The sequence below is a fragment of the Drosophila yakuba genome, chromosome 3L, assembly GCF_016746365.2.
Source record: "Drosophila yakuba strain Tai18E2 chromosome 3L, Prin_Dyak_Tai18E2_2.1, whole genome shotgun sequence".
Classification (NCBI taxonomy): domain Eukaryota; kingdom Metazoa; phylum Arthropoda; class Insecta; order Diptera; family Drosophilidae; genus Drosophila; species Drosophila yakuba.
Genome location: NC_052529.2, coordinates 18,330,760 through 18,357,602, shown reverse-complemented (window position 1 = coordinate 18,357,602; position 26,843 = coordinate 18,330,760). Strand labels below are relative to the sequence as shown.

Genomic DNA, 26,843 nt, shown 5'->3' with positions numbered 1-26,843 from the left:
CGCCCGAGCCCTCTGACATTTTCAAACACCCACAACACACCGTGTGACCTTTAACCCAGGGCAGTTCAAAGGCAACTGCCATCGACCGCTCATTTTCGGTTTGGTTTTCCGCCAGGGAAATGGGAAAATCCACTCTCCAGAGAGAGAAGTGCGACAGTGAGAGAGGGAGAGAGAGTGCGCAATCGAGTGGGAGAAAATTTCCCTTTCGAGTCAGAGTCTCTCCGAGATAAACCGGTTTTCGAGTGGGTTTCCGCATAATAATGGAGTGAGTTTGGGTGCAGTGCATTTGTTCCACTTTCTGAGCAGGATATTTTTGGCACGTTTTTGTGTCGTCGGAGCCTTTTGTGCATTGAGTTTGTGCCACACTGCCGGCTTATGGTCAACATGAGCAGAAATGAAGCGTGCTGTGGGTCGAATCCCCTTCCTGGTTTTTGTTGCTTTGTACCCCATTTTAGCCTTTTTGGAAGCAACAGAAACTGCAGCCAGCAGGAAGCATTGCGGTATCCTGACGCTCGGGGGACTCATAATGGTCGAGATTTTGAGTTCTGGTTACAGTTTCAGTTTCAGCTCTTGGCCACTTTAAAGCCGGCCAAAACTGGGTTAGTGTAGGATGGCCAAGAGCCAGACGTCACATAATTTCCATAAATTCTTCATGCCCCAAACAAAACTTTTCGCTGGCCATAATTCTTCGTTTGATTTGGCGCAAACTTCGCGCTCAGGCTTATCAAATGCCACAGAGCCCCGTTTTGCTTTTCATTAAAATCAGCTCAGACTGAAAGTTTGCCACAAAGCAATTTGCTGGAAAAACACAAGAGCGAAAAGCGTTGGAAAAACTTTAAACAACGAACGTGACCGAGGTGAAGTTTTCCCTTCTTAACAGCGTTTTTTCTCTGGCTTTTCGTACGGAAAATATAGTTTTTGGTCAAACTAGGTCAGCTGGTAGAGCTGGCAGAGCTGGAGAGCAAAAAATAAGGAAGGGAGATGGCGAAAGGACGTCAAACATTTAAAAACATAAAAGACATGCCAGAAATTGCATGCTTCTTTAAGCAAGGACTTGACTTGATTTCTTGAGTGCCTCGCTCACAACTCACTCAAGAGCGAGTGAATCGAGGAAATGAGTGAGTGGAATGAAAATTTCCCCTGCCATGGGATTCTCAGCGACCCGATGTAGGCATTATACTCTGCCAGCGAGCAGTCAGTCAACTTATAGCCGCTCCAGCGAACGGACGCACCGAAAACCGAGCTATAGGAACTCTACGGCAAATACAAAACCCGAAATCGAACCCATGACTTATATATAGAGCCAAACGATTTGTTTACGTGTCGTGACGCGAGTGTGCCAGCAGTTGTGTGCGTGTGCCAGACGCAAACAGAAAGTAAAGTTGAAAAATAGAAAAATTGAAATAAATCAAAGGCAATCACCATGATTAGCACCACGGATTATCCATCGGTGGAAACCACCACAACTGCCGAAGAGCTGTATGCGGAGTACATTTCCGCGCCGGCCAGCAGCATGAGTCCCGCTGCGATTGCCGAGCACCTGCAGCAGAATCAGATCACCTTCGAGATACCCAGTGCCCACGATCTGCGACACATCGACGCCCTCAACTCCTTCAACGCCCTGCTCCAGAGGATCGGCAATGCGGCGGTGTCCTACGATCCCGCTCCACCCAGCGGCTGGTCCCCGGATGGCAGCATCAGCACCGAGCAGCTGTCCAAGTCGGTGGTTCTGGATCTGGCCGACTTGCGGGACAGGTCCGAGGAGTCGGGCGAGTCCTCGTGGTGGAGCCAGATCTTCGGGGATGCCGACATGCATGTGATCATCAACTATCTGTGGATCGGAGTGGTCAGCTCGCTGGTCATTCTGTCGCTGGTCTTCATCCTCTTCAGCTGCTACTTCTACAGAAAGTTCCGCACTTGGAAAAAATGCAGTAAGTTTCAGTCGTGTAGCCACCCAAATATAATCCCCACTCATTTCCCGCCCCCAAAATGCCATACATCTGGCTTTTATGTGCTCGACTTTAATCAAAATGTTTCGCCAAAGCCTTATCTCCGGCCATTTATTCAGCTGGCTAAACAATATAAAATGCAGAAACAGTAAGAGCACCCGAAACAGGTCTCACCACCCATCGGTTCCATCAGTTTGGGGCTTTGTGGAGCTCCATAGAGCTCCATGGCCGCAAAGCCTCATAAATTTTTTGGCGCGCTTCGAAATTGTCAGCCAGCCGTTTGCATCGTTCTGTTGTAATTTTAGATACACAAGTTTATTATGCCACAAAATATATGCGCCGCATATTTATAATATTAAATTGACTCGCCTCGGAGGCATTGTGCCCCTTTTATGATAGCGATAATGTACGAGCTGGAGAATATGGCCGACCTCGTCGACTCTCCAGCCCCACCCCCTCCCTCGGAAAAGTGAAATGTTGCCCCGAAATTTGTTGCTCTGCAGCCGAAAGGCGTGAAATTGTGCCTTGATATTTATATATTTTGTTCTGGGGGCCGAGGCGATAAAGAGTAATATAATTAAATAATGATGGACCATATCATTCAGCTGCGTGGCTAAAGTCCGGGGATGTATGGTCTTTGTAAATGGGGGAGATTGTAAAATATTTATTTTGTTAGCTATCAAATAGGGCCTCAAAATATAGAAAATGGGATTTCATATTTTTCTGGCATCTCCCACACTCACAGTTTGGCTGTAGCAGTCCAGTGTGAAATCCAAAATCAATCAAGTTTGACACAACTGTTATCAAAATCCCACCTAAATCCCACCCAGATTACCGCCACTCAACCCAAATAGAGCCCATGTAAATATATATCTTATCTGCTCGAAACCTGTTGCTCCCAATCCCAAAAATAAATCATATGTTTAGGCACTTTACACATAATTACGGAGCACCACAGCCAGAAACCCAACTCATGCTAAGCCAAACAGAACAGAACAGAGCTGAACAGAACAGACCAGAACTAAAATGGAATTGTATTGGAGGGGCTGGCCGAACAACCTACACAACTAACAAGACTCCGACTCAAGTGTCAAACTTTTTGCAGACCAATTTAGCCAAATGATTTATTTAGGCCGGGCAGCAAGTGAAGGACTACGGCCAGGAGCAAACTTTGCTCTTGTTCCTGCAACTGTGAGCACAACTTCTTGGGCCAAAGGGCCGTGGCCTTAAAGCCTGGCCAACTCAACTGTCAAACTGTCAATTTTGTGCTAACGAGCCTTAAAAACTTTGCCCTGCGATTACGACACGCGACCAAGAAGGGTGGATCCGGAAAGCTCCATTTATATATATACGTGAAATATCAATTTGAGCGATATGTGTTGCCTGCTTTCGGGCGTCCAATGCGTCTAATTAGTTTCGTTAGTGTCGTGTTCTGTGCTTTTTTCTCTGGTTTCCCTGGTCCTATGGCCTAGATAGATAGCAAGTGGTCGGTGGGATAGGTTGCCCGGGATACTGGGATACGAGAAGTACGTGTGTCATTTATAATTAAGCAACTAGGCCGGAGTTCACTTCGGCTTTTGTGCATTTAATGCCTGCTACGTGGCGTCTCGCAGTGTTTACCTTATAAATGCTTAACGAGGCCCAAACACAAGAGTGTCTGGCCCAGTTGCCATTCAGCCAGCCAGTCAGCCAGCCAGGCTTACACCTTATTTATTAAACTGTCACACACACTGGCGATGGCAAACTTTCGGTCCTTTGGCTTTGGCTTGTTATCAATTAGTGCAGCGGAGGACTACGACTGAATTTATTAACAGACCAGATGAAGTTACTAAATTAAAGGCAAGCAGGGAAGCAGCAGCCACTGTTTATCATGTTGTATAGGCCCTGCATAATTTAGTTGCGTAAAAATGTAATTAAGCGTAGCATATTTGGCCAAGACCAGAAAAAGTTGCTCTTAGCCCGGCAGTCCTTTTAAATTTTTAATGGTTTTCCCTGCGAGCAGCGCAGAAAAACTAGAAGCTGTAGAAGCTGCTCTCTTTTTCGGCCATGGAAAATATTTTAGTTGTGCCTGTAGTTTTTTACCCCCATTTTGGCAAACTCAAATTGAGTGCTGTAATTAACCAAATTGTTTTGTAGCCGACCAGCACTTAGTGGTATGGGAAAGGCATACATAATAGAGCCGGCAAAAGTTTTAATGGCTGAGACTGCACCTATTGTGTGGGAAAAATGGAAACACAAAATTCGAATACCCATTTCAATGGCCGGCTTAATAACAATTGAAAGCAGCTTAAATCCAATGATCATAATTCTTAAATAAAAAACTCCACTCAGCTCGAATAAAGCCAGAAAAGTTGGTGCGTTTAAAAAATTAACAGACATTTATGACAACACAAAATAAAGCAGCTCGCTGCTTTCCATTTGCCAGTTTTCATTCGAGAGTGCCAGCTTATTGCGATGAATTTAAATTGTTGCATACATTTGGGCGCATCGACAACAGAAATGGGGGAAAAAGACAGGATGCAAATGCAAAAATAAAGAGAAGGAAGGCAAAGTGCCAATGCAGCTGAAAAACAAAAGGCATCAACGAATGGCGTGCTAATTTTTTTTTGCCAACCGCACAGAGAGCAAAATACAAACTGCATTTTGTAGCTATATGTTTTTTTCCCCATTAGCGGTGCTTTTACTTCTAAATAACATTACTAACTGGTTGCCGAAATAATAGCAAGTAAATACACAAATTTTTGATATGACCAAAGGGCTTTTAGTTAGCATTATATTTTTTCTGCGTGCATCGGCCACCTTTTTCCCGATTTTCCGACTTTCTTTGCGGCTATCTGCAATGCTTGAAATGGCTGAGAGGCTCAGAGGCTGAGGGGCTACCCTTTTTCAGGGCTGGCTGTTTGTTCAACACTTGCATAAAATATGAAGCCTGCAGTCCGTGTATGAGTGGGCCACGCCCCCTCAGTCCAGCGCCCTGTTTGCAGGCTGTCTATCAAACAGAGAGCAAGGAAAAAAGCACGGAAACAAAAGTCGAAAAAGGGAAAACAAAGAGACAGACTCCTCATGTGGGGTGTCCTGGCCGAAAAAAGGATATACATGTGTGTGTGCCACAGTTATAACAATAAATCAACAACTGCTGGCAGCCACTGTAACTGCTGACTGGTTCTGCTACCGCTGCGTTTTAATATTGTAATGCGCAAATTTTTCAACAGGCTTTACCCCCTGCCACCCGGCCACCCTGCCACAAAAACCGAAATACCGACCACCTTTCCTTCCTGCGAGATGCGCTTTAATTGAAAAAGCGTTTTCGGGAACAGAGAACAGAGAATTTATGAAAAATACAGCCTGAACAATTAAAAAATTGGCGACTTTTTCCACAGCGAGGCAGCCAAATTAAATGACACAAAAAACGGACAGAGGCGATCCCCTATTTATTTATTGAATGCAGTTTAAATTGCATTTAATAACACTGAATACCTGCCTCTTTTTGCAATGCCACATATGCATGGGCGAAATTCTATTTGAGGCAAATTATTGCTTCATGCATTTTTAATCAAGGCTGTAACTCAAAATGCAACCAAATTAAATTCTTTGATGGCCTCGGCTTAGAGCGCGTGTGCATGGAAATTGGAATTGGAATTTTCCAATCTTAATTTAACTCTGCTTAATTTGCAACATGCACACACACATGGCCAGCAGCTGTGGCATTATAAAAATTAAATGCTTTCTGCTGCCTACTTTCCGGGGCTGTCGAGCTTTTATTTCATTGCAGTTGGCAGTTTGCAGTTGGCGAGGGTGTATGTGTGCGTCTGTGTGTGTGTGTGAGAGAGTATTTTATTTCATTCCATTCTGCCACGCGCGCACTTCCGGCATATTATTGCCTAGTTGCTGTTGTTGTTGTTTGGGTGGCCTGTTGTCAGTCTGCTGTGAAGGAACTTCGCCTGTCCTGCCATCCTCGCCGGCATTTCCGGTCAGCACAAAACTTTCCGCTTCCCCCTTTTTGCCATTTTTTCGCCTTTTTTGCCTCTGCATTCGGAAAAGTTCAAGCGTTTGCGCCTTTACGCTAAATTGAATTTAATGCCACGGGCCCATCCTTCTACAAATGTCCTTTGACATGGACAAACAAAGTAATGACGGAGTCAAAACTTTGATGCCTGATTGGGAAGCACCCCCTACTCCGCTCTTCCTACACAGAGAGAAACACAAGTCACTTACAAAAAAAATTAACAACAAAAAACTCCTTTTTTACGATGTCAATTGCCTAAAATATATATATTTCTTAATGTTAAAAGAAGTCACTTATTTATTTTTGTGCATTGTCGAGCCCAAAAAGTCCCCGTTTTCTCGCTGTCCATCTAAACAATAGAAACTTTCTGCTGACAAACTCAACTAACAAACTCCGTTCTCTGTTTATTGCAGATAAGGACATACGTGCCCAGATCCATGCGGCCAGTGACTCGTACTCCTCGCACCTGGTTGGATGCGACGCCAGCAGACTGCTGTTGCACCAGCAGATGCAGCATCCACATCATCGGAGCAGCGAGGCTGGCTTCTACCAAATCGAATCGCCGCCCTGCTACACAATCGCCACCGGATTGCCCAGCTACGATGAGGCACTGCATCATCAGCCCCGGCACTTTGCCTACGGCATGAAGTTCGTTTATCCCTCGTTGGCGGCCGTGCATCATCATCACCATTGCATTTCCAATTGGGAGAAGCAGGAGCCGCTGAATAAGCTGCAAAAGTGCAAGCTGTCAGCGGCAGTGGCAGTGGGAGTGGCAACGGAGGAGGATAAAGCCGACTCCTCATCGTCCACGTCTGCATCTGCATCTGCATCTGCTTCTGCATCCCCATCCCCTTCGGAATCCGGGAACTTGGCCACAGCAACGCCTGCCATTTGCATTAACATGCCAAATGGGCGGCAGGATGAGGAGGTGGATAATTCAGATTCCGATTCGGCAGTTGCAGCGGCATCGGCACAAAGTTTACAGCCGGCGGCGCCTGCCGACGATGATTGCGCCTCATTGGTCGTTGTTGTTGCCGCGTGATTGCCCACCCAAGGGTCAGGGGTCAGGGGTTAAGGGGTCAGTCGAGGGTTTAGGGCCGGGAGTAGCAGCCCAATTGCTTAGTCACTTGTAAATAGTTGCATCGTCTGCTAATGTTGTTTGCCCCATGTAATAACATATATCTCCGAGAATGTACCCTCCCTCCTTCCTCTAAGCAAATTTAGTTTTCGTTTTTAGTTATCTGTTATATATTATTGTATTACGCAAGACTGAGTATTATTTATTGTACTATGTATAAAACCGAATTGTCTATCGATTAAGCCCTAATATCTAAGCGAGAGTTAAAGAAAAAATATAAAACTCGAATGAACACATTGCAAACTAAATTGAAATTTTCGTTTTCATTTCCTTATCAGTTTTTCAGTTCCCAATGCCCAATGCCAAAAAAATCATATCTAAAGTTACGCGATTTCCACTCCCATTGTTGACCTTGCTGGCACTGCACGAATCCTAATCCCTCAGATACCCGTACTTTGGGCAGAGCAAATATCAGATGCCGTTTGGGGTTTCGGATTTGGTTTTGTTTTGAAATTATGTACGTGACTTGGATGCGGCTGGTCGAGATTAGGTCAGCAGAAATGCACTGCAGCTGGGGAGTTCCCTACGAACGTGCACTGCTGAAAGGATTTTTCAGCATCCGTTTCAAGTGTTACTCAAGGATTTGGCCAAGTAAAGGATTAAGGCAGAAAAGTTTGTAGGAGAAATTAAGCTGAATACATTGCCTTCAAGAATGGTCTGTTGAAATGTGATTTTCTGGCATACAGAAATCAAGTTTCGCCTATGATCCATTAAGTATCCACTGGATATTCTAAAACCCCGCTTTAAAGTTTTATTATGGTGATTACTTTTCTTCTAAGGATTCCGCTTCAATTTTCAACATAAAAATTGTGGGCCACCCTTAAGGCATCATTGATTAATAACTAACAAACACAGACAGTTTCTTAATGTTGCAGTTACTACGATTAAATAGAAACATTAACTAGAGTAAAACCTAAGGCTAAAGCTCACAAAAACAAAAAAAAACAAATAACAACAGGAATAAATATTGTCGACTATCGAAAAAAGAAGAAAAGAAAGAAATTAATTATGCAAAAATATATATGAAAAGATATTATCAAACCAAAAAAAAAGAGAACCAAATATTGAAATTTTATTTGCCTGTCTGGGATTTCAGCTCCTCAGGCGATGAACCTAATTGGGAGCACTGAAGACTCGAGGAACCTAACGGCCAACAAAGCAGCACTAAAAACTCGAGTTAAAGCTTCGTGCGAGCATAAATAATTTCATGTCAAATTTGACACTTTTGTTGAAGCTTCTGCGTCTTTAATGCTGCAATTTGTATTCAAATGTACGATTTGTTGATGAGTCCAGAAGCAGAAGGAGGCATGAACGTGGTGGAGGGACTGGAGGCACTGGAGGCACTAGAGGCACTGGCATGGCACATCAAACATTCCATAACGCAGCGTGGAAGTGAGCGAGGAGCTGCAAACACCAAACAGGGCCATAAATTATATTATCGTGCATCGTGTATCTGGTTCAGGTCGCCGTCATGAGTGACTGTGCCTCAAAACGGGGCAACAGCGGGGGGATTCCGAGTGGGAATGCCAACGGGATTGGGTTCGGGGGAGTGGGAATTGGGGATTGGGGACTGTGGACTGCGGACTGCGGACTGTGGACTGTCGACTGGCACTGACATCAACACCAGCAGCTACAGTACATCTAGAGAACTTGTGGCTCTCGTTCCCTCTGTGTGTCGTGGTCGTGCCTTGCGTTCTCGCCATGATTTGCCAAAATGCACAAAAACCCAGTCGAAGACAAAAAAAGTATAACTCTCGCAGAGAATGGCGAATACAAAATGCTCTTGTGAGGCAGCGACAGGTGAAGGAAATATACTGCAGGATTGACAAAACCATAAGGTAAAATGTTATTTAAAATACGGAATATTGACCAACTGTTTAACTAGGCATGAATAATTAAATCCTGATAGTCTCCATCATAATTTATTAATACTTTCCGATGACTAAAATGAGACTCTTCATAAATTTTTGAATACTATTTAGCAGGCGACTATTATTAAAGCTATCTTAAAGCATAGGCTAACTCTGTTAAATAAGTTATCAATACAAAACAGCCATTTAGAACTAGTAATACCCTGCACAGCCAAACGATCCCCGAGAGTTACCCTGACCCCAACAAGGTGAAAGACCAAATAGAAGCTCCATTCGTAGGTGGAGTGCCAGCCCCACAGATAAGCGATGTGGTCGGCATTCATACATGCGAGTAAATGTGTTCTATGCGATGAGTTACTACTGTACGGTGCGAGTATCCGAGTATCTGAGTATCTGGTCACCGGAGTACGGTACGGTACGTTTTTATGGTGACTGCACGTGTGTTGGCCGTAATTTGTTAAACGGTTTTTCTGATTTTTTCCTTCGGCAGAGTTCATTGAACAGGTTGTTTTGGCCTGACTTTTCGGTCGACTCTTGTTTACCCCATTTTGTGGGCGGCTCATAAATCCCTGAGACATTAATTTGTTTGTCACCTGTCGCACATGCGGTTGAATAAGATGTGTTGCCCTCTTTAATGAGTGCAATTAAATGCCTAATGGCTATGATGACAATCGGCAAATCGGATTAAATTTATAGAGGAAAATAATTCATATATTGTTTACGGCTTCAAAGCCTATTGCAATATGCTCGAACTGACGTTCAGTACAAGTTTCTCATAGTCCGGAAGGTTTATTGGATAAGGCTCTCTGGTAATTAATGGCTCAACCCAACGGTCTGCATTTGGTCGATACTTATCTTCATGAAAATTCTGGTCTATAATTTTTCGGATTTCATCTTCGGATAGCTCCTCCCATGGAGGTGGGCTAACTTCATGGAGGTCTTTACGTCCTTCTGATAAATGTTGTCTGGTTTGTCCTGTCATTTCATCCTTTTGCAAGTTGTTTTCCTTATTACTGAGTCCGCTTTCGGTAAGCATCTTTGAGCTATCCTGAATATTATTCGGCCGAGAACTTAGATCACTTTTCTCATCAGCAGCATTAAAATCTTCAATCTTTTCATTTTGAATATAATTTTGTCGATTATTGCTCATTGAATAAGAATGCTCAACACCTGGAAGGAATTTTTGATTGCTGGAGGGTCTTGCCTTAGGAATAATATATATATAAGAAGAATCGGTTGACGAATGGATTTGCCATGAAGGATCATCAAATGGCTGGTAGTCCGCCGGAGGAAAATCGACGGTTGGATCACCAAAGCCAGCGGCCGATTTTCCTTCGCCATTACCAGCATCTATTTTTGGCCCAGTATTGGGATTTTGATAAAACTTATCAATCGGCTGTTCAGAGTGAACATTGATGGGCACATCGCTATCATCATCCTCCATTATGGGACCTGTATCCTCGTTATGAATCGGATGCACTTCATCATCTTCATGGACATCTTTTGAGTTTTCGCCATAGCGGTCATTAAAGGGCACAGCCATATCGACACCTTGCGTGATATATTCAGGGTCCCATTCCTCAGGCTTACGATGTCTGTGGTGTACGTTCTTTGGTTCCGGACTTTTAGTTCGCGACCTTCCGCGACTTCTAAATCCATTTTTTGGCCTTTGATTGTAAACTGACCAATCGTTTGTGAAACCCCTATTATTTGGCCTGTGTTCGTCCATGGGGTCTCTGTCATTAGGGTTCCGATTTCCTGGCTTTCCTCTACCGCTCGGCATCTCAGGATAGTCTTTTGCATCTGAATCACTCCCATAACCGTCATCAAATCTTCTGGTGAACCAATCTTCGCCCCAGGGTGGGTGCGTTGCTCCTACATAAAAGAAAATATAACTAGTTCCACTCTAATACTTTTTCACGTAATTACCGTTAAGACTTCTATAGGTATCGTTTCTTCCGACTGAGGAATTGTAATACGGAGTAGATGTCTCTAACCAGGAATCAGGTGTGATAGGTCGATAATGGATCTGCCAATAGAATGTCAGCCAGAAAATGATCAGGAAGTCGTGGAACAGTATTAGAGATCCCAAGAAGAAATCGTTAAGTCGCATCTCAGCGAATCGGTTTCCATTAATTGTTTGCCCATGGTAAATAACGAACTATGTATAAGAATATTGAAATTATACAATCATACATTTGGGAAGTACTTACTAGTAGGATCATAAAGGTAACAGATATTTCCACCACTGAATAGGCATAGGGAATTGTTTTCCGCACAAGTAGTTCAAACAGTAGTATAAAACTGGCCACAATCAGGAAAATAAATGCTAATATAAATAGAACTGCTATATCTAGGGTGAGGTCCGCCTAGGAAAAATATTTGTATGCAATGATAAGAATGTTAAAGCTCAAAATTCATATCTTACTCGTGATGGTAGAAATACTCCTATTACAAGAAAGATTACCACCAATATTAAGGCGACTGCATAAAATGTCAGGACATCCGCCCACCAACTGAGGGCGACTAGAGCAAATGTGGATACGATCTGAAGCTCCACCTGAATTAAGTTCAAAATATCACAAGTAATATATACATTTACGTTCCAGCTACTCACTATTATCAGTGACATGATAAAGTTGAGACCCTTGATGAAACGCATCTTCTCAACAAATATGAAGAGCCCGAATAGTATGATGGCCAGTGCAAAGGTCGCTAGACAGATGTAGTATAACGACCTGAAGGTTTTCCTTGCACTCTCTCTGGAGGAATGTGTGATCCATGTAACTCAATATATTTATTAATATTGTAACTCACATAAATGCTATCACCAGCCATTGGGCCAGAGCTAAAACGAGCCACAGAGCAAGCAAGCCATAGGTCTTAAAAGAAAACTTTCTTCGCGCCTTTCGGTATAAGCGATGCTCGTCGGATACATACATCGTAACTCATGGGTCTACTTTGTTTTAAATCGGTGTATCTGACTGCGAATTTGTCCACGACCACGAAAGGATATTAGGAAAAGATCGAATTGCCTCGTTTTGGGTATTATTTGGAGAACAATTTTAAAAGAAGCCTCAAAACTAATGTGATTTTCTTTAATGTATGAATATTTATTTTATAACCGAAATACAATTTATTTTTTATATTTAACTTTTACAGCTCTTTTAAATATTCGGCAGCTTTGATTACATGTCCTCATCTTTGATATCCCAATTATCCGGATTGAATCCATAATTGGATTCGTTTTTAGCCGACCAGTCATCCTTAGATGCGTTGTTGTCTGCAATGTTAAGTTATGATCAAAAAGCTCCTGAACAAGAAATGAATATCCCTTACCGTAGTAATCATACTGAATATTTTTGGGTGTCGTTCTCTGTGTATTTAGGGTGCTAGTCGACATCCAGAAGTAGTCATCTGATGTGAAGTAGCTATAGTGAATCTGCCAGTAGAATGTGAGTGCGTAGATGAGCAGGAATTCGTGGAAGACCAGCAAAGCGGCCAGGATGAAATCCTTTACCCTCATCTGGACATACCGATCGCCATTAATTGTTTGAGCATGCAGCATGATAATCTTATAATTAATGGTTATAAATATATTGTAAATTATGCTGCTGAAGAAACTTTACCGATGTCATTACAAAGGTTAGGCCGAGCTCAAAGATGAGATAAGCATAAGGCATCAGCTTCGGTAAAAATAAATGGGCCAACAGAAAATAAGCGGACATCATGGCCAGTATAAAACTCAAGATGAAGAGTGGAGCTATGTAGCGAGTTATATCCATCTGATGGTTTGAGTTAAATTATAGACTTGTATAATTATTTGATAGTCCTACCGAGAATGAAAGATGACATCCCACGACCAGGGCTACAATCAACAGGAGCGTGCAGAGAAAGAAGAAAGCCAACAGATCTGGAATCCAAGTTCGAGCTGCTAGCACATACATCGAAAATATCTCCAGTTCCACCTGATGTACATTTGTGGTTTTTACATATATCCGGAAATTATCTAATAAACTCACTATCACAAAAGCTACAACCCAGCTGTAAATCTTGTGGTTGCGAACACCTTGGTTGAAAACGAATATTGTAAAAAATATGCCAGCTAGAGCAAAGGTGCCCGAGCAAATAATCTCAAAGTCACGGAAAATCTTACGACCACTTTCCCTGCGAGATTAAATATTGTGAAATATTTCAGTTATTTTGTACCTCAATTACCCACACCAAGCAGACCAGAATCCATTGAGCCACAGCTACACCCATAAATATCACAAGGGATGCGTAAGTTTGCCGGCCAAATTTTTTCCTTTTTCTGTCAGTGATATCCATACCGTTGAAAACAGTGCTTAAAAGTTCCAAAGTGAGACCATTGACTGTGGATTTTAATAATAACAATAAAGAAAATAAACTAAATAAAAAAATACAAATAAATTCTTGATGTATGCGTGAGAGGTTACTATTATACCTTGAGTTGGGATCAAAAAGTAATTGTTGTTTATTGTAATAATTATATCTTTGAATTATTATTAATTCATCGGCTTGTATTGGCATTATTTCAACTGCTGCCACCTAATTATTTTATAACCAGAAATTGGCTTGAGAGTCATTTAGGTTGTCATATTTAAGGTAGGGAAATCCCAGTACTATACTTAGCCAAGCTGAGCATTTCAGAATTTACATATACCCTGTTAATGTGCCAATTACAACATGATATTTCGAAATTATTAGCAAGTTTCGTCGACCCCAGGCAGTTGAATTGGCTCAGATGCAGCCTTTGAGTATCTCAATGCAGCTAGCCCTATCATTGTGTCAACTAACTTCACTGCTCCGTTCACACACAGCTGCGACCTGGCCCCGATACAAATACTGTAGCTACAGTAAACACACAGTGGGCCAGCCAAGCGGCTAACGCGTAAAATCAACAAAAATTAACGCGGGGCAAACAAGGCGAGCACGGAGCCAAGGTTGAGAAATTTGTGCTCAGCTCGATGCAGCAAACAAATTTGCACTTGTTAGCCCGACTTTGGGTTTTTTTCCCTCACCCCTCACCATTTTTGTGTGTTGTGCACTGGCAGCGGAGAAAATAGCGCAGAATATGCCAAAGCGACTGTCAACGGCAAGTGTTAAAAATGCCAGATAAATAATGTTAGAGCAGCCAGACAAGAGCCACAATGGCAAACAGACTCACTAATGAGCTGACTGCACTGTAAACTCAACTTTTCTGGTTGACTAGCTGACTGGCTGACATTCTGACAGATTCGAGGCTGACTCGCATCGCATGCGTCACACACACAAAAAGATACAAAGATGCAATTAGCATACTAAGCCCTACGCGCGTCACACGGTGCGTATGAGCAATGAGGAATAAAAATCATTAAGCGACACATTTGGCATATCAAAGCGGGCTAAATGGCGTGTGGCATTCCCAATCAGCAGCCGTGTGCGTTTGTTAACTCCCCGAAAAAGCGACTTGAGAAGCAGCTAACTATCTGACTATCTGACTGGCATGCAAAATTAATTACGGCCAGAAATTTATTTACGACGACTACGACGAGAACGAGAACGAGTCAGTAGGTAGAAGTAGTAGTTCTTCCTCTCCACGCGCTGCGGCAGCCATAAAAGTTTTACGCTTTAGCCGAATTTAGGAGCCGGAAAACAGGGACCAGCGAAACCAGGAACAAGACTGCAGCTTAGATACATTCTCCTTTTGCCGCCGCCATAAAATCCAGGCGCTGATGACATTTCGCCAGCTGCATTGCAGTGGATGTGGACGAGGACGAGGACGAAGACGTGGTCGCGGATGTGAATGTGTCACCACTGCGGTGCTTCCATCCAGCGACTGCAGCTAGTGGGGATTTTACGAGCTTTTGCAACACTGGTTGGCGGGGGTTACAGGCAGTTACAGGGGGTTACAAGGGGTTACAGGGGGTTCCCCCAGAGAAGAGTGTGCCGAAAATCACACCACTTAAGTGCGCGTAATGAAATTTTAAGCAGCATTCGCTTCTGTTTATGATTTAAGCTGTAAAATGGATGCATTCGCAGGAGCCTCTAATTCAATTTGGTTTGGTAAGTGCACATTTCAAATTATTACTTGGACATTTTTCAACTACGTTTACAATGTTGCCATAGGGAAATATACAGCAAAATGCAACTTCGTGGGGCATTATCAAAGAATATATCAAAGTAAATATATAAAAATAGTTTTTGCCAATTTTTTTATTGGCCTGCCTATCTTATTTATTGATAAAGTTTCCCAATTGAAAAGCTCTAGTGCGGTGAACTAGATCACCCCACTCCTACATGGAATTTGTTACCCCCCTTTGAAGATTAGCTACAGCTAAGCAAACACATAATCCGAAACCCCTTCGATTCCGTAGATTAGGCGCATTTTAGTTCCTATCAAACTGGGTCGCTGTCAGATTATTCCAGCCATGAAGCACACTCTACAAACTATTTGTATGAGTAAATGCCGCTGACTTAGGTCAGGGATAGGTTTATTCAGCGATAAGCCAGAGGTCTTATCCCCATGATGACGGTTCCCAGACGCTAGTATAAAACAAAGAACAGTGCGGCTAACTTGCTGTTTGTTTAAGCCAAATGCAAACAGCTAGCATACGCTCATTAGCAGCAGCACACGACGGAGATAAGGACCACACCGGGTCTGAAGATAGCTTCTCGTGGAAAAGAATCCAGAATACGGAATACAGAATCCCAAATCCAGATAAAATGCCGCAGGCCAAGTTCAAAGAGGCGGCGAATCGTGTGTCGTCACATCATCAAACAAAATGAGCAGCAAATTAGAGGCAGCGACTACGGAGACTACTGCCGCCCGGAAAATCTGTCGGGGGAGATGGGGTACCCACTTTCATTTCCATTTTCCACTTGCGTCATCGAAATTTGTAGCAGCTTATCAAGCTGGCTGGCTGATAAAAAGATGAGCTCCGGAAAATTCTCGGATCTCCGGAGTCGGTCGGTGTTTCGGTTTCTGTGTGTGACTCACTTTTGCCGCAGAACACAATTCCGAACGTGACCTGGCACTTTAGTGACACTCACTCTCATAATCGGAGTGGAGTGTTTTTCCTTGGTCCAGCGCCTTTATCAATTTTACGACTACCTCTTCAGTCCAAGTCTGGCCAGATACCAATACGTGTATGGATATGTATATGTACGAGTATATGGAGCGTGGAGAAGGACCACCGGCTAGCTGCAATTAGTTTTATTTTCCGATTCGTGGTCTTGTGGCTCGCTTTAGTATCTTTATCTTAGCTAATTGATATTTATGGCCCGAACACGTTCTTCCACTTCGCTCCATTCGCTTCATTCGTTCAGGTGAAAATGTGAAAATTCTCGTGGTGCGTTTTCGATTTTCCTTAAACAAGGTATTGGCAACGTGGAATTATGGGCGGTAGGTTGGGTTCCTTATACTTTATTGGGGCATGCGGGAACAATTCTGGGTAAGCGGTGACTCAGACATTAGCTTAGTTCCGTGGGGTCAACGATGGAGTCACGTTTTGGTTTTACACAGAAACAAGATTAGAGTCGTAAACAGTCGCGGAGAGTCCTCTTGGCTGGGAATGGCTGGGAAATGGCTGTGGAAAGGTGAGTTCCCCCAGCTTGAGTCATCAATCACACTGCTCCGAATGATCCAGATAAAAAAGAAGTGCACTCACAGGAAGCCCAAAGGATACTCCAATCGGCCAGCTGTCCCGCCAGCGAAGTTATAGGCTATCATATTTCCCTCTGGCATATTTATCCTAAAAACAACCGTGAGGAAGCACATTTTTCCAATAAACACTTCACAGGCTTCCCAAAAAAAAAAATGTATCGAAAATTAACAATACTTGTAGCCATTGATTTATGAATGAGTTCCTCTAGTTGTGTGTTGTCTTTTTATGGCAGGATATTCTTTTTAGAGCATGATGTTTGAGTTTTTCGCCGTGTTTTTTGGGGAGGCAGGATATTATGAATGCATTTAGACTGACTACTTAAAAGTAAATAAATAATGCAGGAAATTGCTGCTGTGTTTATTCAGGAAACCTTGTTGAATAGAGAATGAGTTGTCGAACTAGATGCGAAAGTGGGAATGAAATGTTCACCCAGCAAAGCAGAACAATATCAGCTTCTTAATGCAATATCTCATTGTATGAATATTATTTGATGACTAGGAGTTTTTGGAAAACATTTATCAGTTCTTATTAAAGATTCCAGTTTCATATCCCTATAAAGTCTCTTTCTGATTTTAAAGTTAATTGTTAAAACAAAGTTAAAATATGGTTGCTTAACACGTGAAATGATGTTTTAGAAACGAATAATTCGATGTATAAAGGGTAAATATTAAAGGTTGCTTCGGATGACCTCCTGATGCTTCCACGATTTCCATAAATATTTCCCAGAGCAGCAGGAACAGCAGCCAAACTCGACTTGACTTGAAGTTCATTCTTAATTTATGACACTTTCAATTAGGAACTCCTGCTAAAAGGCTAACATCAGGTTGGATTCTAGGGAAACCTATGCAACTCCCATCCACGCTGTGTGTGCGATTGGATTCCAGGAATAAATTGAAAACCATAATTATGCTCACGCTTACAGCCTTCGGCCTCCTCCTCCTCGTCGACTGTCAACTGCAAAAACAAACAGGAGATGGCAAAAAGAGCAGGCAGCCAACAAAGGCCAAGGCTATGGACATACACATTGAGATTCGGGGAAGGAGTAGTGGGAGATACTTGCAGATACTGGAAGATGGATTGACAATAACGAGGCCTAGGCATAGACCCAGTCCTACCTGCAGCGCCTCGCAAGTGCTTTGTCCTTGGTTCGGGCCAAAAGATAGAGATGCTGAACAGACATTGTCAATGTCGCATGTCTGGTGCTGACAAATCGCCAGGAAAGGGGGATTTATGAATAGGCCGAGTGCCTAAGAAGCCAAGGAAGCAGGATGAGGTTTTGGCCCCTGATCGCTTCATTATTGGGCAGAACATGTCAATTTGGAACTTCATCCCAACTTCATCCTAAGAATTTGTACAAAAACTGAGCAGTTCCAGCTGCGACTTTGTCTCATTCATAAATTGCAGCACAAATCTATCAAAATCCCCCAAAGTTGATTAGGCTGTCAGATAAATCAATTTGTCGCCGGGCATAAAATATTTTTATTTCTCCACAAAAGTCCGGCTTAGGCTGAAAATTTTATGCCGTAATTTAGATTGATGGCCTCGAGATACGGGACAAAACGGAAAGTGTCTTTGGTATAATTGCAAAAGCAAAAGTAAATTGAGTTTCACAGTCCTTGGAGATGCCAGGAGGAGGTGGCTCGAAGGCCTCTGCGCTAATTTTACGACTAGTTCGTGACTGGAAACTATGGGGAGCGGTGAAATAAGGAAGACCAGGACTCACCTGTTACCTGCATCTAAAATTCAGAATTCACAACTCGCGACCGACACGCGTTCCACTTGAAAATGTGCTCGCAGCGATGGCAAATAAAATAAAAAATTTTACGTGCCCACGCGTCCTCAGTCAACAGTTTTCGCCGGCAACAACAAGAGCGGAAAAACGAAAATCCGTTTGCACGTTGTTTTTCCAGAAAATTAGTTTAAAAGCATCATAAAATAATTTTCGTGCGGCGTTGGGAAATTTCGCGTTTCGTCTCTCGTTTTATTATTGCCATTGACTCCCTTTCAACTTTGGCCATTTCGGGTTCGCTTTTCGGCCATTCTCACACCCATTTTCGTGCCCAGGTGGGTAAATGGATTTGGAGCGCTTAGATAGCCCATCATCATCATCATCATCATCGTCAGCAACATCAGCACCATCAGCATTGCCATTCGCTGGCTCTCTTTGAAATGGTCCGGCGCCATAAAAGAAGCAAATGCACAGGTCAAAATTAGATTTATGTCTTTTTATTCCCTGATTTTTTGTGGGGCAGTTAAAACTGAAAATGGTCTGTGCCCTCTGCACTTAGGTCATCGTTGGGTGAGGTGTAATTAGAGATACAATTTATGTGTAGATGCAAGGGTCAAATTGAAAACAAATTGTGGCAGGTGAAAGACAAATGGGACGGGGTGATCGAAAATAAATTGAGTCTGTAAAGCTGAAAAACTTAAAAAATACTATACAAATAAGTTGATAAGTTAAGCATGATTTCATCAGCTTTGCATGAAAATCCCCTTTAGTCAGCATTATCATCCTGTATTATGTGTTTAGATGTAATTACCTCTTTTTCTGGTATCATCCTCTGAATCACGCAACTTAAATTTAACCTGATATTCATCTTCAAGATTGCCGAATTTCGTCATTCGTGATAAGGCACAGTTTAGAGAATCATCCCTTTCGACAATCAGTCTGAATCACACCCGAGATAACAACATTATTTGGACAGTCAAGTAGTATCTGTTGCCATGCTAAATTCCTAGGGGCTTCGTGTCATAAAAAAGTAGTTGAGCACAACAACTTCCTTATTAGTCGGACAAATTTGTATCTTGTCCCACATTCAGAGCAATATCCTTCTGGCTCACGTGTAATCCATACCGAAATGCACTTAAGTCCGCACTCCCACATGTATCCTTAAGACCCAAAGAGAGTGCCCTGAAATTCGAGCAATTTGTTTTCACAAAGGATGCCCTCCGCCACTTCCTTCTTATACAATTTGATGCCAATGGCCACTAAATAGTATCTGGTGTCTTAAAAAAAAGAGTGTTTCTTTTGTTGTTGCTTGTTTTCGTAGGAATTATGCCAGGGAATTTGTTGAAAATCTCTCAAGTAAAGCATGTGTGGATTGTGGCATTACTCGCATGTTGTTCCTCCTTTTAGCAGTCGCTTCCTCTGAGAAAACAATCACCAACCAGATCCCTGCCAAACCACTTGGCCAACAAAGTGAAAATTAAAGAAAAACTAAAAACGAGGACCTGGACTTGCGGTCGAGGCGTGAATGTGTTTCAAGTGCCTTTCGCCGAGCTGTCCAACAAATTGTTTGCTAAGCTTTTTTAATAACAATTTGCCACAAATGTGGCCAGGTTTTGTTCTCTTCGTTGCGCCTTATGCATTTTTATATGTAAACATAATTTCTTTAATTGGATTTCGTCGTTGGAGCTGAGCAAACATTAAAAGCGCCGTCCAGTTGGTGACAATGGCGGTGTAAAAATCGGCGAGGGGTGGTGCTGGTGCTTGGCTGGGACTGTCGAACAAAAACAAAACCAGGCTCAAAGCCAGACGGCGGCTTCCAACTACCAACATCCAACCATCTAGACAAGCCAGTCGGCCAGCTGGTGGAACCCGTTAACACTGCGCCCAAATAAAAGAGTTTGTGGCTTATGTGTTTAGTTTAGGTCTGCTGAACCTTCCTGGGCTCTGCAAAAGCATTGGTGGTGGGTGAAGGTAAACTTTTGGAATTAAGAAATTAATAAAACAAGCCGTAGATTCATTTACGTAAGAGTATGATTTTTTACTAAGTAACTGATTATGTTTAAATGTTAAAATGTTTATTCAAAATACATTTGTATACGTAAAGCATAAAGCTAATCTATGTATTTATACTGAGTTGTAATATTTAAGAGTGTATCAGGAGTAAATATGAAAAAGAAAATTACTTTCTTAGCAACCATTTAGTGACTGCTTATCCCAATACAACTTGTTTCCAGGCGAAAAGTAATGAAAGTGCCTCACTTGCAAATACATTACAAAGCTAGTTTACTACCTTCTTAAGGCTTTAGCTGACATAAAACTACCTGTAAGCCCCCACCGAATGCCTCAAGCAATTCTTCACTGCGGACTTTCTTTGTTATTTTACTGTCCCAGCCCCATGAAACTGTTGAGCTAATCCAGGCCCAGTGCGACTTTTATAGCATACTGCATCCTCCCATCGCCCATCTTCTTCCATCTCCCAGCCGTGCCTTTGACCGATGACCATGTCCAAGTCACTCTTCATCCGTTTTGGTGGAGTGTATATCACCGCAGGGTATTCGCTCCAAACAAATGCCACTGACAGGCGACAGCGCGACACGCTGTCTAACAATTTTAATTTTCAATTTTAAACTACGGCTGCGACGACGTCACGCGGCTGGCTCTTAGCCAGGTCCAAGCCTACACTGCGGGAAACCCCTGTACATATTTATTTTAAAACTAACACTTCCTGCTAAGAGTCTCTCGTTTGAGCGGATTCAATATCCGCTTTAATGTACGGTTGACATTATATTAAAAATCCCACAAACAAATATATGTTAACACCTAATCAATAAAGGATATCCTTTTGAGCCTGACTATAATTTATATATTACAAAATGAACAAATAATTTAGAACATTTTCATTTAATATAATGGACAATGGAATTGCTATTATGCTGTTATGTCATATATAAATTTTGTGAAATATATCTTTGAAGACTATTTGAGTTTCTTCTGCAGTTCAGTGAGTTCTGCTCACAACTCGTCCACTTTTTCTCCAGCCGCTTTTGCAGCGCCACGTATCTGGGTCAGTGGTGTCAATCGCTCGCTGGTGTCGCTGCCACTGTTGCTTTTGCCATTGCCATTGCTTTTGCTTTTGCTTTTGCTTTGCTCGTGCTTTTCTGGTGCTTTTGCTTTGTCGGTGCTGTTGTTGCATCTGTTGTTGTCAACTTAATTATGTCGCAATTGCTTTGAAGTCGGGTTCTCGTCGTGCTGTATTTTTTGCAAATGTAAAGCAGACAGCAGGTGGCAGCAACATGGACACATTGCTCCGCCGCCGCTGTCCAGTTGAAATTGCGCTTTATTCAATTTTTATGCCAGCTCGCAGTTCCCACCGCCCCCAAGGAACCCCTCCACCAGCTGGCTCCCCTTATGCCACCCATTGTCCTCCGCCCACCGCCTACTTGCCCTTTTTAGTGGATGCAGTGTCGTTGTCACTAGTTTAATTGGATTTGGATCCGCTGCCTTGCCAGGGCTTTGTCTTTGGCCTTTTCCATTTCCTTTGGACCAAGTCGTGGATATCCCCCATCACCCGCAACACAGCGAGAAAAAATGGGCTACTGGAACTTACTTTTTATTTTCAAAATACCAAAACAATGAAGTCTAGTACTAAAATAACATCCTGGTATCCACAATTACAGAAAAGTCGACATAAACTGATCTCATATGGGTTTTAATTTTTATAATATTTGTTAAGTTTCGATGGTTTGCTGGTTTATATTATCAAGCAATTTGTGTCTCTGTGTATCATCATCGTGATCGCAATTCGTAGCTGTAGCTAAAAAGCTGAAGCGCATTACAAATTGGTTTAGTTATTGGCTTAATTGAATTGTTGCAGATTGGACTTTAAATAAGTCTTCGCTTCAGTTTTGAGCGAAAAGCGCCAGCGGCAATCGGTGTATAAATTTCCATCAGGTGCGCGTGTAAAAGGTAGCATGCAATTAATTTTTAGCGTGGGTGTGGAATGACTGCCGGCTATATAGTACTATATATAGTGTGGTGTCTAATTGGAACATTCGCAGATGAGCGTGTGAAAAGTGGCAGAAAAGGCAGAGGGGCTAAAAGCCGAGGGGAAATGCTGAGCTCCTGGGCTTAGAGGGGCGGAGTGGAAATCCCATTACAAATGCAAATAGTGCGGAATGATGGGGGATTATCTTATCTTAATTGCTTTTACTCTAGCTGATGTTTAACTAAAAGTGGAGAACGTTTAATAAGATATTGGTGAATGTATAACCACACGGTATTTGCAAGTCAGCATAGCTAAAGTTAAATGCTTAAATCGTCTCTTATTACTTGATCTAAGCTAGTTACTATAATCACGATAGTCTTTAAAATGGGTAGTTGGACATGTACATATTTCAATAAAATTATAAAATATTATCTCCATTTTTATCTTCCTATAAATGCATTTTCACTCAGCTCCAGAAATGTAAGACATAATAATTTAAATATTCCTCTATTGTCCCCCTGCCCCTGCGAATTCATTGATGGAGTCTTGAATCACTCCGGAAATCATAATTGACTTTCACTTCATTCATTAGCACGCAGCACTCAGTTCGATTGTTGGATCCTTCTGGCCCAATCACTCAGCTGCCATTCACAGGCTAACAAACCTTTCGAGCCCCTTTCAAACGCCCCAATAACCGATTTACCGTAATCAAAGGAGAGGTGGGAAAGTGAACCTGAAAGGGGAAAATGATATCCGCGCCAAAAAAAAAGGCATTCAATGCAGTGAGAGTGACACTTCCAAGAATTGCTAGGGCCGAAAAGCAAATGCTTTGTAATGCTACTGTCGCCGGGCTGAAAAACTCGCCCAGTTCCCCAGATTTTTGGTTTGCATGCAACGTTGACGAGGCGAAAAGAAAAAAGCTGAAAAAAGAAAATGTCAGCACGGAAAAAATTGGGCTTCAAACTCTTTTTTCAGGCCTGATTGACAAGAAAATCAGTGAGGCAGGGAAATGTTTTTGTTTCTTTTTCGGTGACACTCGAAAACTAATGCGCTTATCAGTGGAAATGGATCTGGGGTCTCACCGAAAAGTGCAGGTGATTGTTGGATCGTGTGTGGAAATAATTAACATGTACTTTCAATTTCGTGAGCCGCCAAATGAAAACTATGGCGAGGGCGCAGCGAAGAGAAATGAAAACCCAGAAATAAAGCCCCAACGACACCCAGCGGACAACAATCAATAACATTTGTAATGTCAATAATGACAAGGCTCACAAAGCCGGGGAACCCATATATCTGGAGGCACAGAGAGAGTGCATTGATGAATTGCCCAAGCACATCAATTCCCCGGGCACCTTGCATATCATTTGATAAGACGGCTGCGATAAGGAAATACAGAAATTAAAGAAGTTTGGGCTGCGGGAAAGAAAGAAAGAAACCCAAACGTTTCCCAACACCTTGTGAACATGAGCAACACGATAATCAATAATAAAAAATTTGTTTATTGATCGACTCCGATGGCCTGACGAAATCAATTGGGGTCAGTAGAATCGGAATCGGGGCTTAAGTGGAAATCGGAAGAGAAAATCGGCTGGGCGCCAAGTGCGAAATTAAGGTTAATTGAAAGTCTTCTATCGAAGTTAAAGGTCTCTGGGGCTCTGGGTCTCTATTAAGGGATCCCACACTGTGATCAGCCCAGCAGTCGGTAGAATTAAATGAAAGAATTCCACTCGCCCTGCCGGATTTGATGATCTTGTGGTTTATTAGACAAGTTCGGTATGTTAATGCAAGCGAATGTCCACCACGTGCGAAACTGGTTTCGCTTATTCGGGTTCAATGACTGGCCACACATTGCAGTTGATTAATTAAGATTTGATTGGGCCAGATCGTGGGGGTGATGCAAAGTACCATATAAATAATTACCACAACGCACTGATGTCACTAGATGTTACGTTCTATCGTGAGAATGCAGCTAGATCCTAAAGCTGTAGTTTCTTGTAACTCCCCTAATGAATCTCTTTATAATGAATGTTACTTTAATCTGACGATCTGGTAAGCAACAAGGTGTTACATGGCAATATCGTTTCCTCAACTCAAGAGCTAGACCGATTTAATTACAGATCTCGAGCAGCGACAACTTGTTGCTGTCGGCATAAGCGATCTATAAGTCACAGCGGATAAATAATAAAGTTGATCAGGGGAATATTAATCTGAAATTAAAATATTCCGCGTTCTATCTACTACTACTCTAATGAAAAGTAAGCTTTGATTAGTTACAGTAGCTGCAAATTGCGAGTCAAATGAATCAATAAAGGTATATCGCATTGCTTGCAAAACCGTTCCAGTTACCCGGCTTATAGGCGGATTTTATTTGCTCACTCGATTTTGAAAGCTATACATTTATCGGATTGCGTGCTGCGTAATTTATCTCTTCTGCAACCCAGTGTTTTGTCACTTGTTTGATTCGGATTGCGTTTGATTCAGTGTAAATTTAGCATAACATTCAACCCATTTGTATTTATAGATTGCTTAGACACTTGGATCATAAAAGTGCCTATCTATCCATCAGCTTTGTAACATCTAGGTTCTCCCCCACCCAATGGACTACAAATATTGAAGCCCTATACAGCCAGTTAACCCTGTCGAGAATGTCGAACAAATTTATGCTTGAGTGCTAATAATGTTCAATCAATTGTTGTATAGAAAACCTTTGGAGCGATAAACCAACAAAAAACCGAAAACTTTGACAGCCGGTGATGGGGAAAGGTCCCCAAGACGGCGACAATAAAATGAAATAACATCATAAGTACTACATGGATGATATGGAGGTGATGGGGGACTGGAGAAGGAAGTCTGGCCAAGCGCAACGAACTTGGGGCTAAAACGCGCCCAAGATAATCAACGGCAAAACCATAAACAAATAAAGTAAAAATCCAAGCAACGACAGCGTCGGAAGGTGGACAACTTTGGAGTGCTCCATACCGTGTGCTTCTATCTGTCTCCACAGCTGCAGGCGGAGAAAAACCTAGGAAACATTAGAAGTGTATATTATTTCATAGTTTCATATATATTTTCTAATACTATAAGTCAAGCTATTAAACTTTATAAGTCCGGAATTGTGATTACCATCTAATTACAATCTTAACTTAACTTTTGCATCCCACCATTAATTACATCGGATTTATTTGGGACTGTGACTATTTATTGTTAGTCTGTTAAAAATGAAAACTAGAGCAAGGAGAATAGTATAGTCGTGTATGAATATTTTAACAAGTTTCTAAGAAAACAAATAATTTCATAATTATTGATGTGATATTTCAATCCATATTCGACTTAAGTCGAGAATTTCGTTCTTGGAATACGTTTTTTTCCCAGTGCACATGTAGCTGTATCCGTATCTTTAACTGCGATGGGCGTATAAACATTACAACTGCGGTTCATTGACATTGAATGGGTGGGTGCCTACACGCAAGATGTTCCCGTGGGTGGGGGATTCGGAGGTTTGGCTTGGCTAAACTTGAGCCAGACTTGCAGCTATTCCGCTAACTCTATGCACAACTGCGTTTTTAATTGTGCCTGGAATAAAAGGCGCACTCATCGCTGCACTTGTTGTCTTCGGACTCAGATACAGATACAGATACAGAACATAACATAATAGGCCCAAGCTACTTGGCTCGTCACATAAGAATATGAAAAGGATGGCTGGAATGCTCACGCGTAATTTCTACGAATCCATAACAAACACAATGGGACCAAAGACAATGCGGAGTCTAGAACTTGGAGTTGGAGTTGAAGTTGAAGATGGAGATGGAGATGGCACCGGTACCTACTCGGAACCTTGAGGGTTGCATGACCTATATCACAGATTAGGGAACTGCGAACTGACTTTCCCATGGCAGCGGCACGTCTCGGTTTCGGTCCATATGACAAATGTTTCACATCACTGCCCCCCGACAACTGCAGCAATTACCTGGCCAGGCCACTCGTACATACATGGTATATAGTATATGCTCCTGCCATGACTTTCGCTCCGTCACAGCTCAGTTGGTTGCAATGCGTCTTGCTGAGCTTCAAAAAAAGGAAAAGGCACAAGATACGTATCCAGAAAATGCGCCCCCGGGCAGGGTGAGAAAAAGTCGGAGTGGAAAAGGAGGAACAAGTGCTTCTAGTTGCCCGGCAGGATGTCATGACTTTATGGCCCATGCCCACGGGTGGCTGGATATTTTCTGTTTCTGGTTCTGAAACTCCAGATTCGGGAATCAGGGATTCGGGGAATCCGCCTCAACTGCGAGACTGATTCGCCCAATGATACTTCTCCTGATCGCTCAATTAGAGCAGTGTGCCCTGTAATTATATGGAAATCAGTTCGATTTAGATGTGTGCCAAAAGTCTAGGGTTGAATTTACAACTCAATTAGAGCTGGAAGGAAGTGGCAGTCACATCGCCAAAGGGTTTCCACATGCCAGCTGCCTCTGGATAATTGTTTCAATTTACAATTTCA

The 26,843-nt window shown here is 42.4% G+C and overlaps 3 protein-coding genes and 1 long non-coding RNA gene across 5 annotated transcripts; 2 read left to right on the top strand and 2 right to left on the bottom strand.

Moving 5' to 3' along the window:
* Positions 1-1,190: 1,190 nt before the first annotated feature.
* Positions 1,191-7,341, top strand: LOC6534540 (protein commissureless 1). Its single transcript, XM_002095181.3, has 2 exons — positions 1,191-1,931; positions 6,369-7,341. Exons 1-2 carry the CDS (start codon positions 1,424-1,426, stop codon positions 6,995-6,997), a joined length of 1,137 nt encoding a protein of 378 aa, XP_002095217.1. The 5' UTR covers positions 1,191-1,423; the 3' UTR covers positions 6,998-7,341.
* On the top strand, positions 1,938-3,359 carry LOC120321405. Its single transcript, XR_005561008.2, has 2 exons — positions 1,938-2,810; positions 2,877-3,359. It is a non-coding gene; the product is annotated as an uncharacterized LOC120321405 (long non-coding RNA).
* Positions 7,342-9,567: 2,226 nt separating the features above from the next.
* On the bottom strand, positions 9,568-12,039 carry LOC6534539. Its single transcript, XM_002095180.3, has 6 exons — positions 11,782-12,039; positions 11,582-11,726; positions 11,393-11,524; positions 11,178-11,333; positions 10,894-11,125; positions 9,568-10,839 (listed from the first exon to the last, which is right to left on the bottom strand). Exons 1-6 carry the CDS (start codon positions 11,904-11,906, stop codon positions 9,698-9,700), a joined length of 1,932 nt encoding a protein of 643 aa, XP_002095216.3. The 5' UTR covers positions 11,907-12,039; the 3' UTR covers positions 9,568-9,697.
* A 55-nt stretch (positions 12,040-12,094) lies between these two features.
* LOC6539610 lies at positions 12,095-13,402 on the bottom strand. Of its 2 annotated transcripts, none has more exons than XM_002086462.3 (6): positions 13,187-13,402; positions 12,987-13,131; positions 12,801-12,932; positions 12,594-12,749; positions 12,304-12,538; positions 12,095-12,247 (listed from the first exon to the last, which is right to left on the bottom strand). In XM_002086462.3, the coding sequence occupies exons 1-6, from the start codon at positions 13,291-13,293 to the stop codon at positions 12,153-12,155; spliced, it is 870 nt and encodes a 289-aa protein (XP_002086498.2). In that variant the 5' UTR covers positions 13,294-13,402; the 3' UTR covers positions 12,095-12,152. The 2 variants fall into 2 exon arrangements, with proteins under 2 accessions (XP_002086498.2, XP_039229590.1); XM_039373656.1 differs by having other exon boundaries at positions 12,099-12,247; positions 13,183-13,393.
* Positions 13,403-26,843: the final 13,441 nt, after the last annotated feature.

Bases quoted from the DNA above. Each gene is read 5' to 3' on its own strand.
- LOC6534540 (XM_002095181.3), top strand. From the start codon at position 1,424: ATGATTAGCACCACGGATTATCCATCGGTGGAAACCACCACAACTGCC. The intron at 1,932-6,368 runs GTAAGTTTCAGT...TGTTTATTGCAG, and splicing joins CCGCACTTGGAAAAAATGCA to ATAAGGACATACGTGCCCAG.
- LOC6534539 (XM_002095180.3), bottom strand. From the start codon at position 11,906: ATGTATGTATCCGACGAGCATCGCTTATACCGAAAGGCGCGAAGAAAG. The intron at 11,727-11,781 runs GTGAGTTACAAT...ACATTCCTCCAG, and splicing joins TGGCTGGTGATAGCATTTAT to AGAGAGTGCAAGGAAAACCT. The intron at 10,840-10,893 runs GTAATTACGTGA...TCTTTTATGTAG, and splicing joins TACCTATAGAAGTCTTAACG to GAGCAACGCACCCACCCTGG.
- LOC6539610 (XM_002086462.3), bottom strand. From the start codon at position 13,293: ATGGATATCACTGACAGAAAAAGGAAAAAATTTGGCCGGCAAACTTAC. The intron at 12,750-12,800 runs GTAGGACTATCA...TCAAACCATCAG, and splicing joins GATGTCATCTTTCATTCTCG to ATGGATATAACTCGCTACAT. The intron at 12,248-12,303 runs GTAAGGGATATT...TTAACATTGCAG, and splicing joins TATTCAGTATGATTACTACG to ACAACAACGCATCTAAGGAT.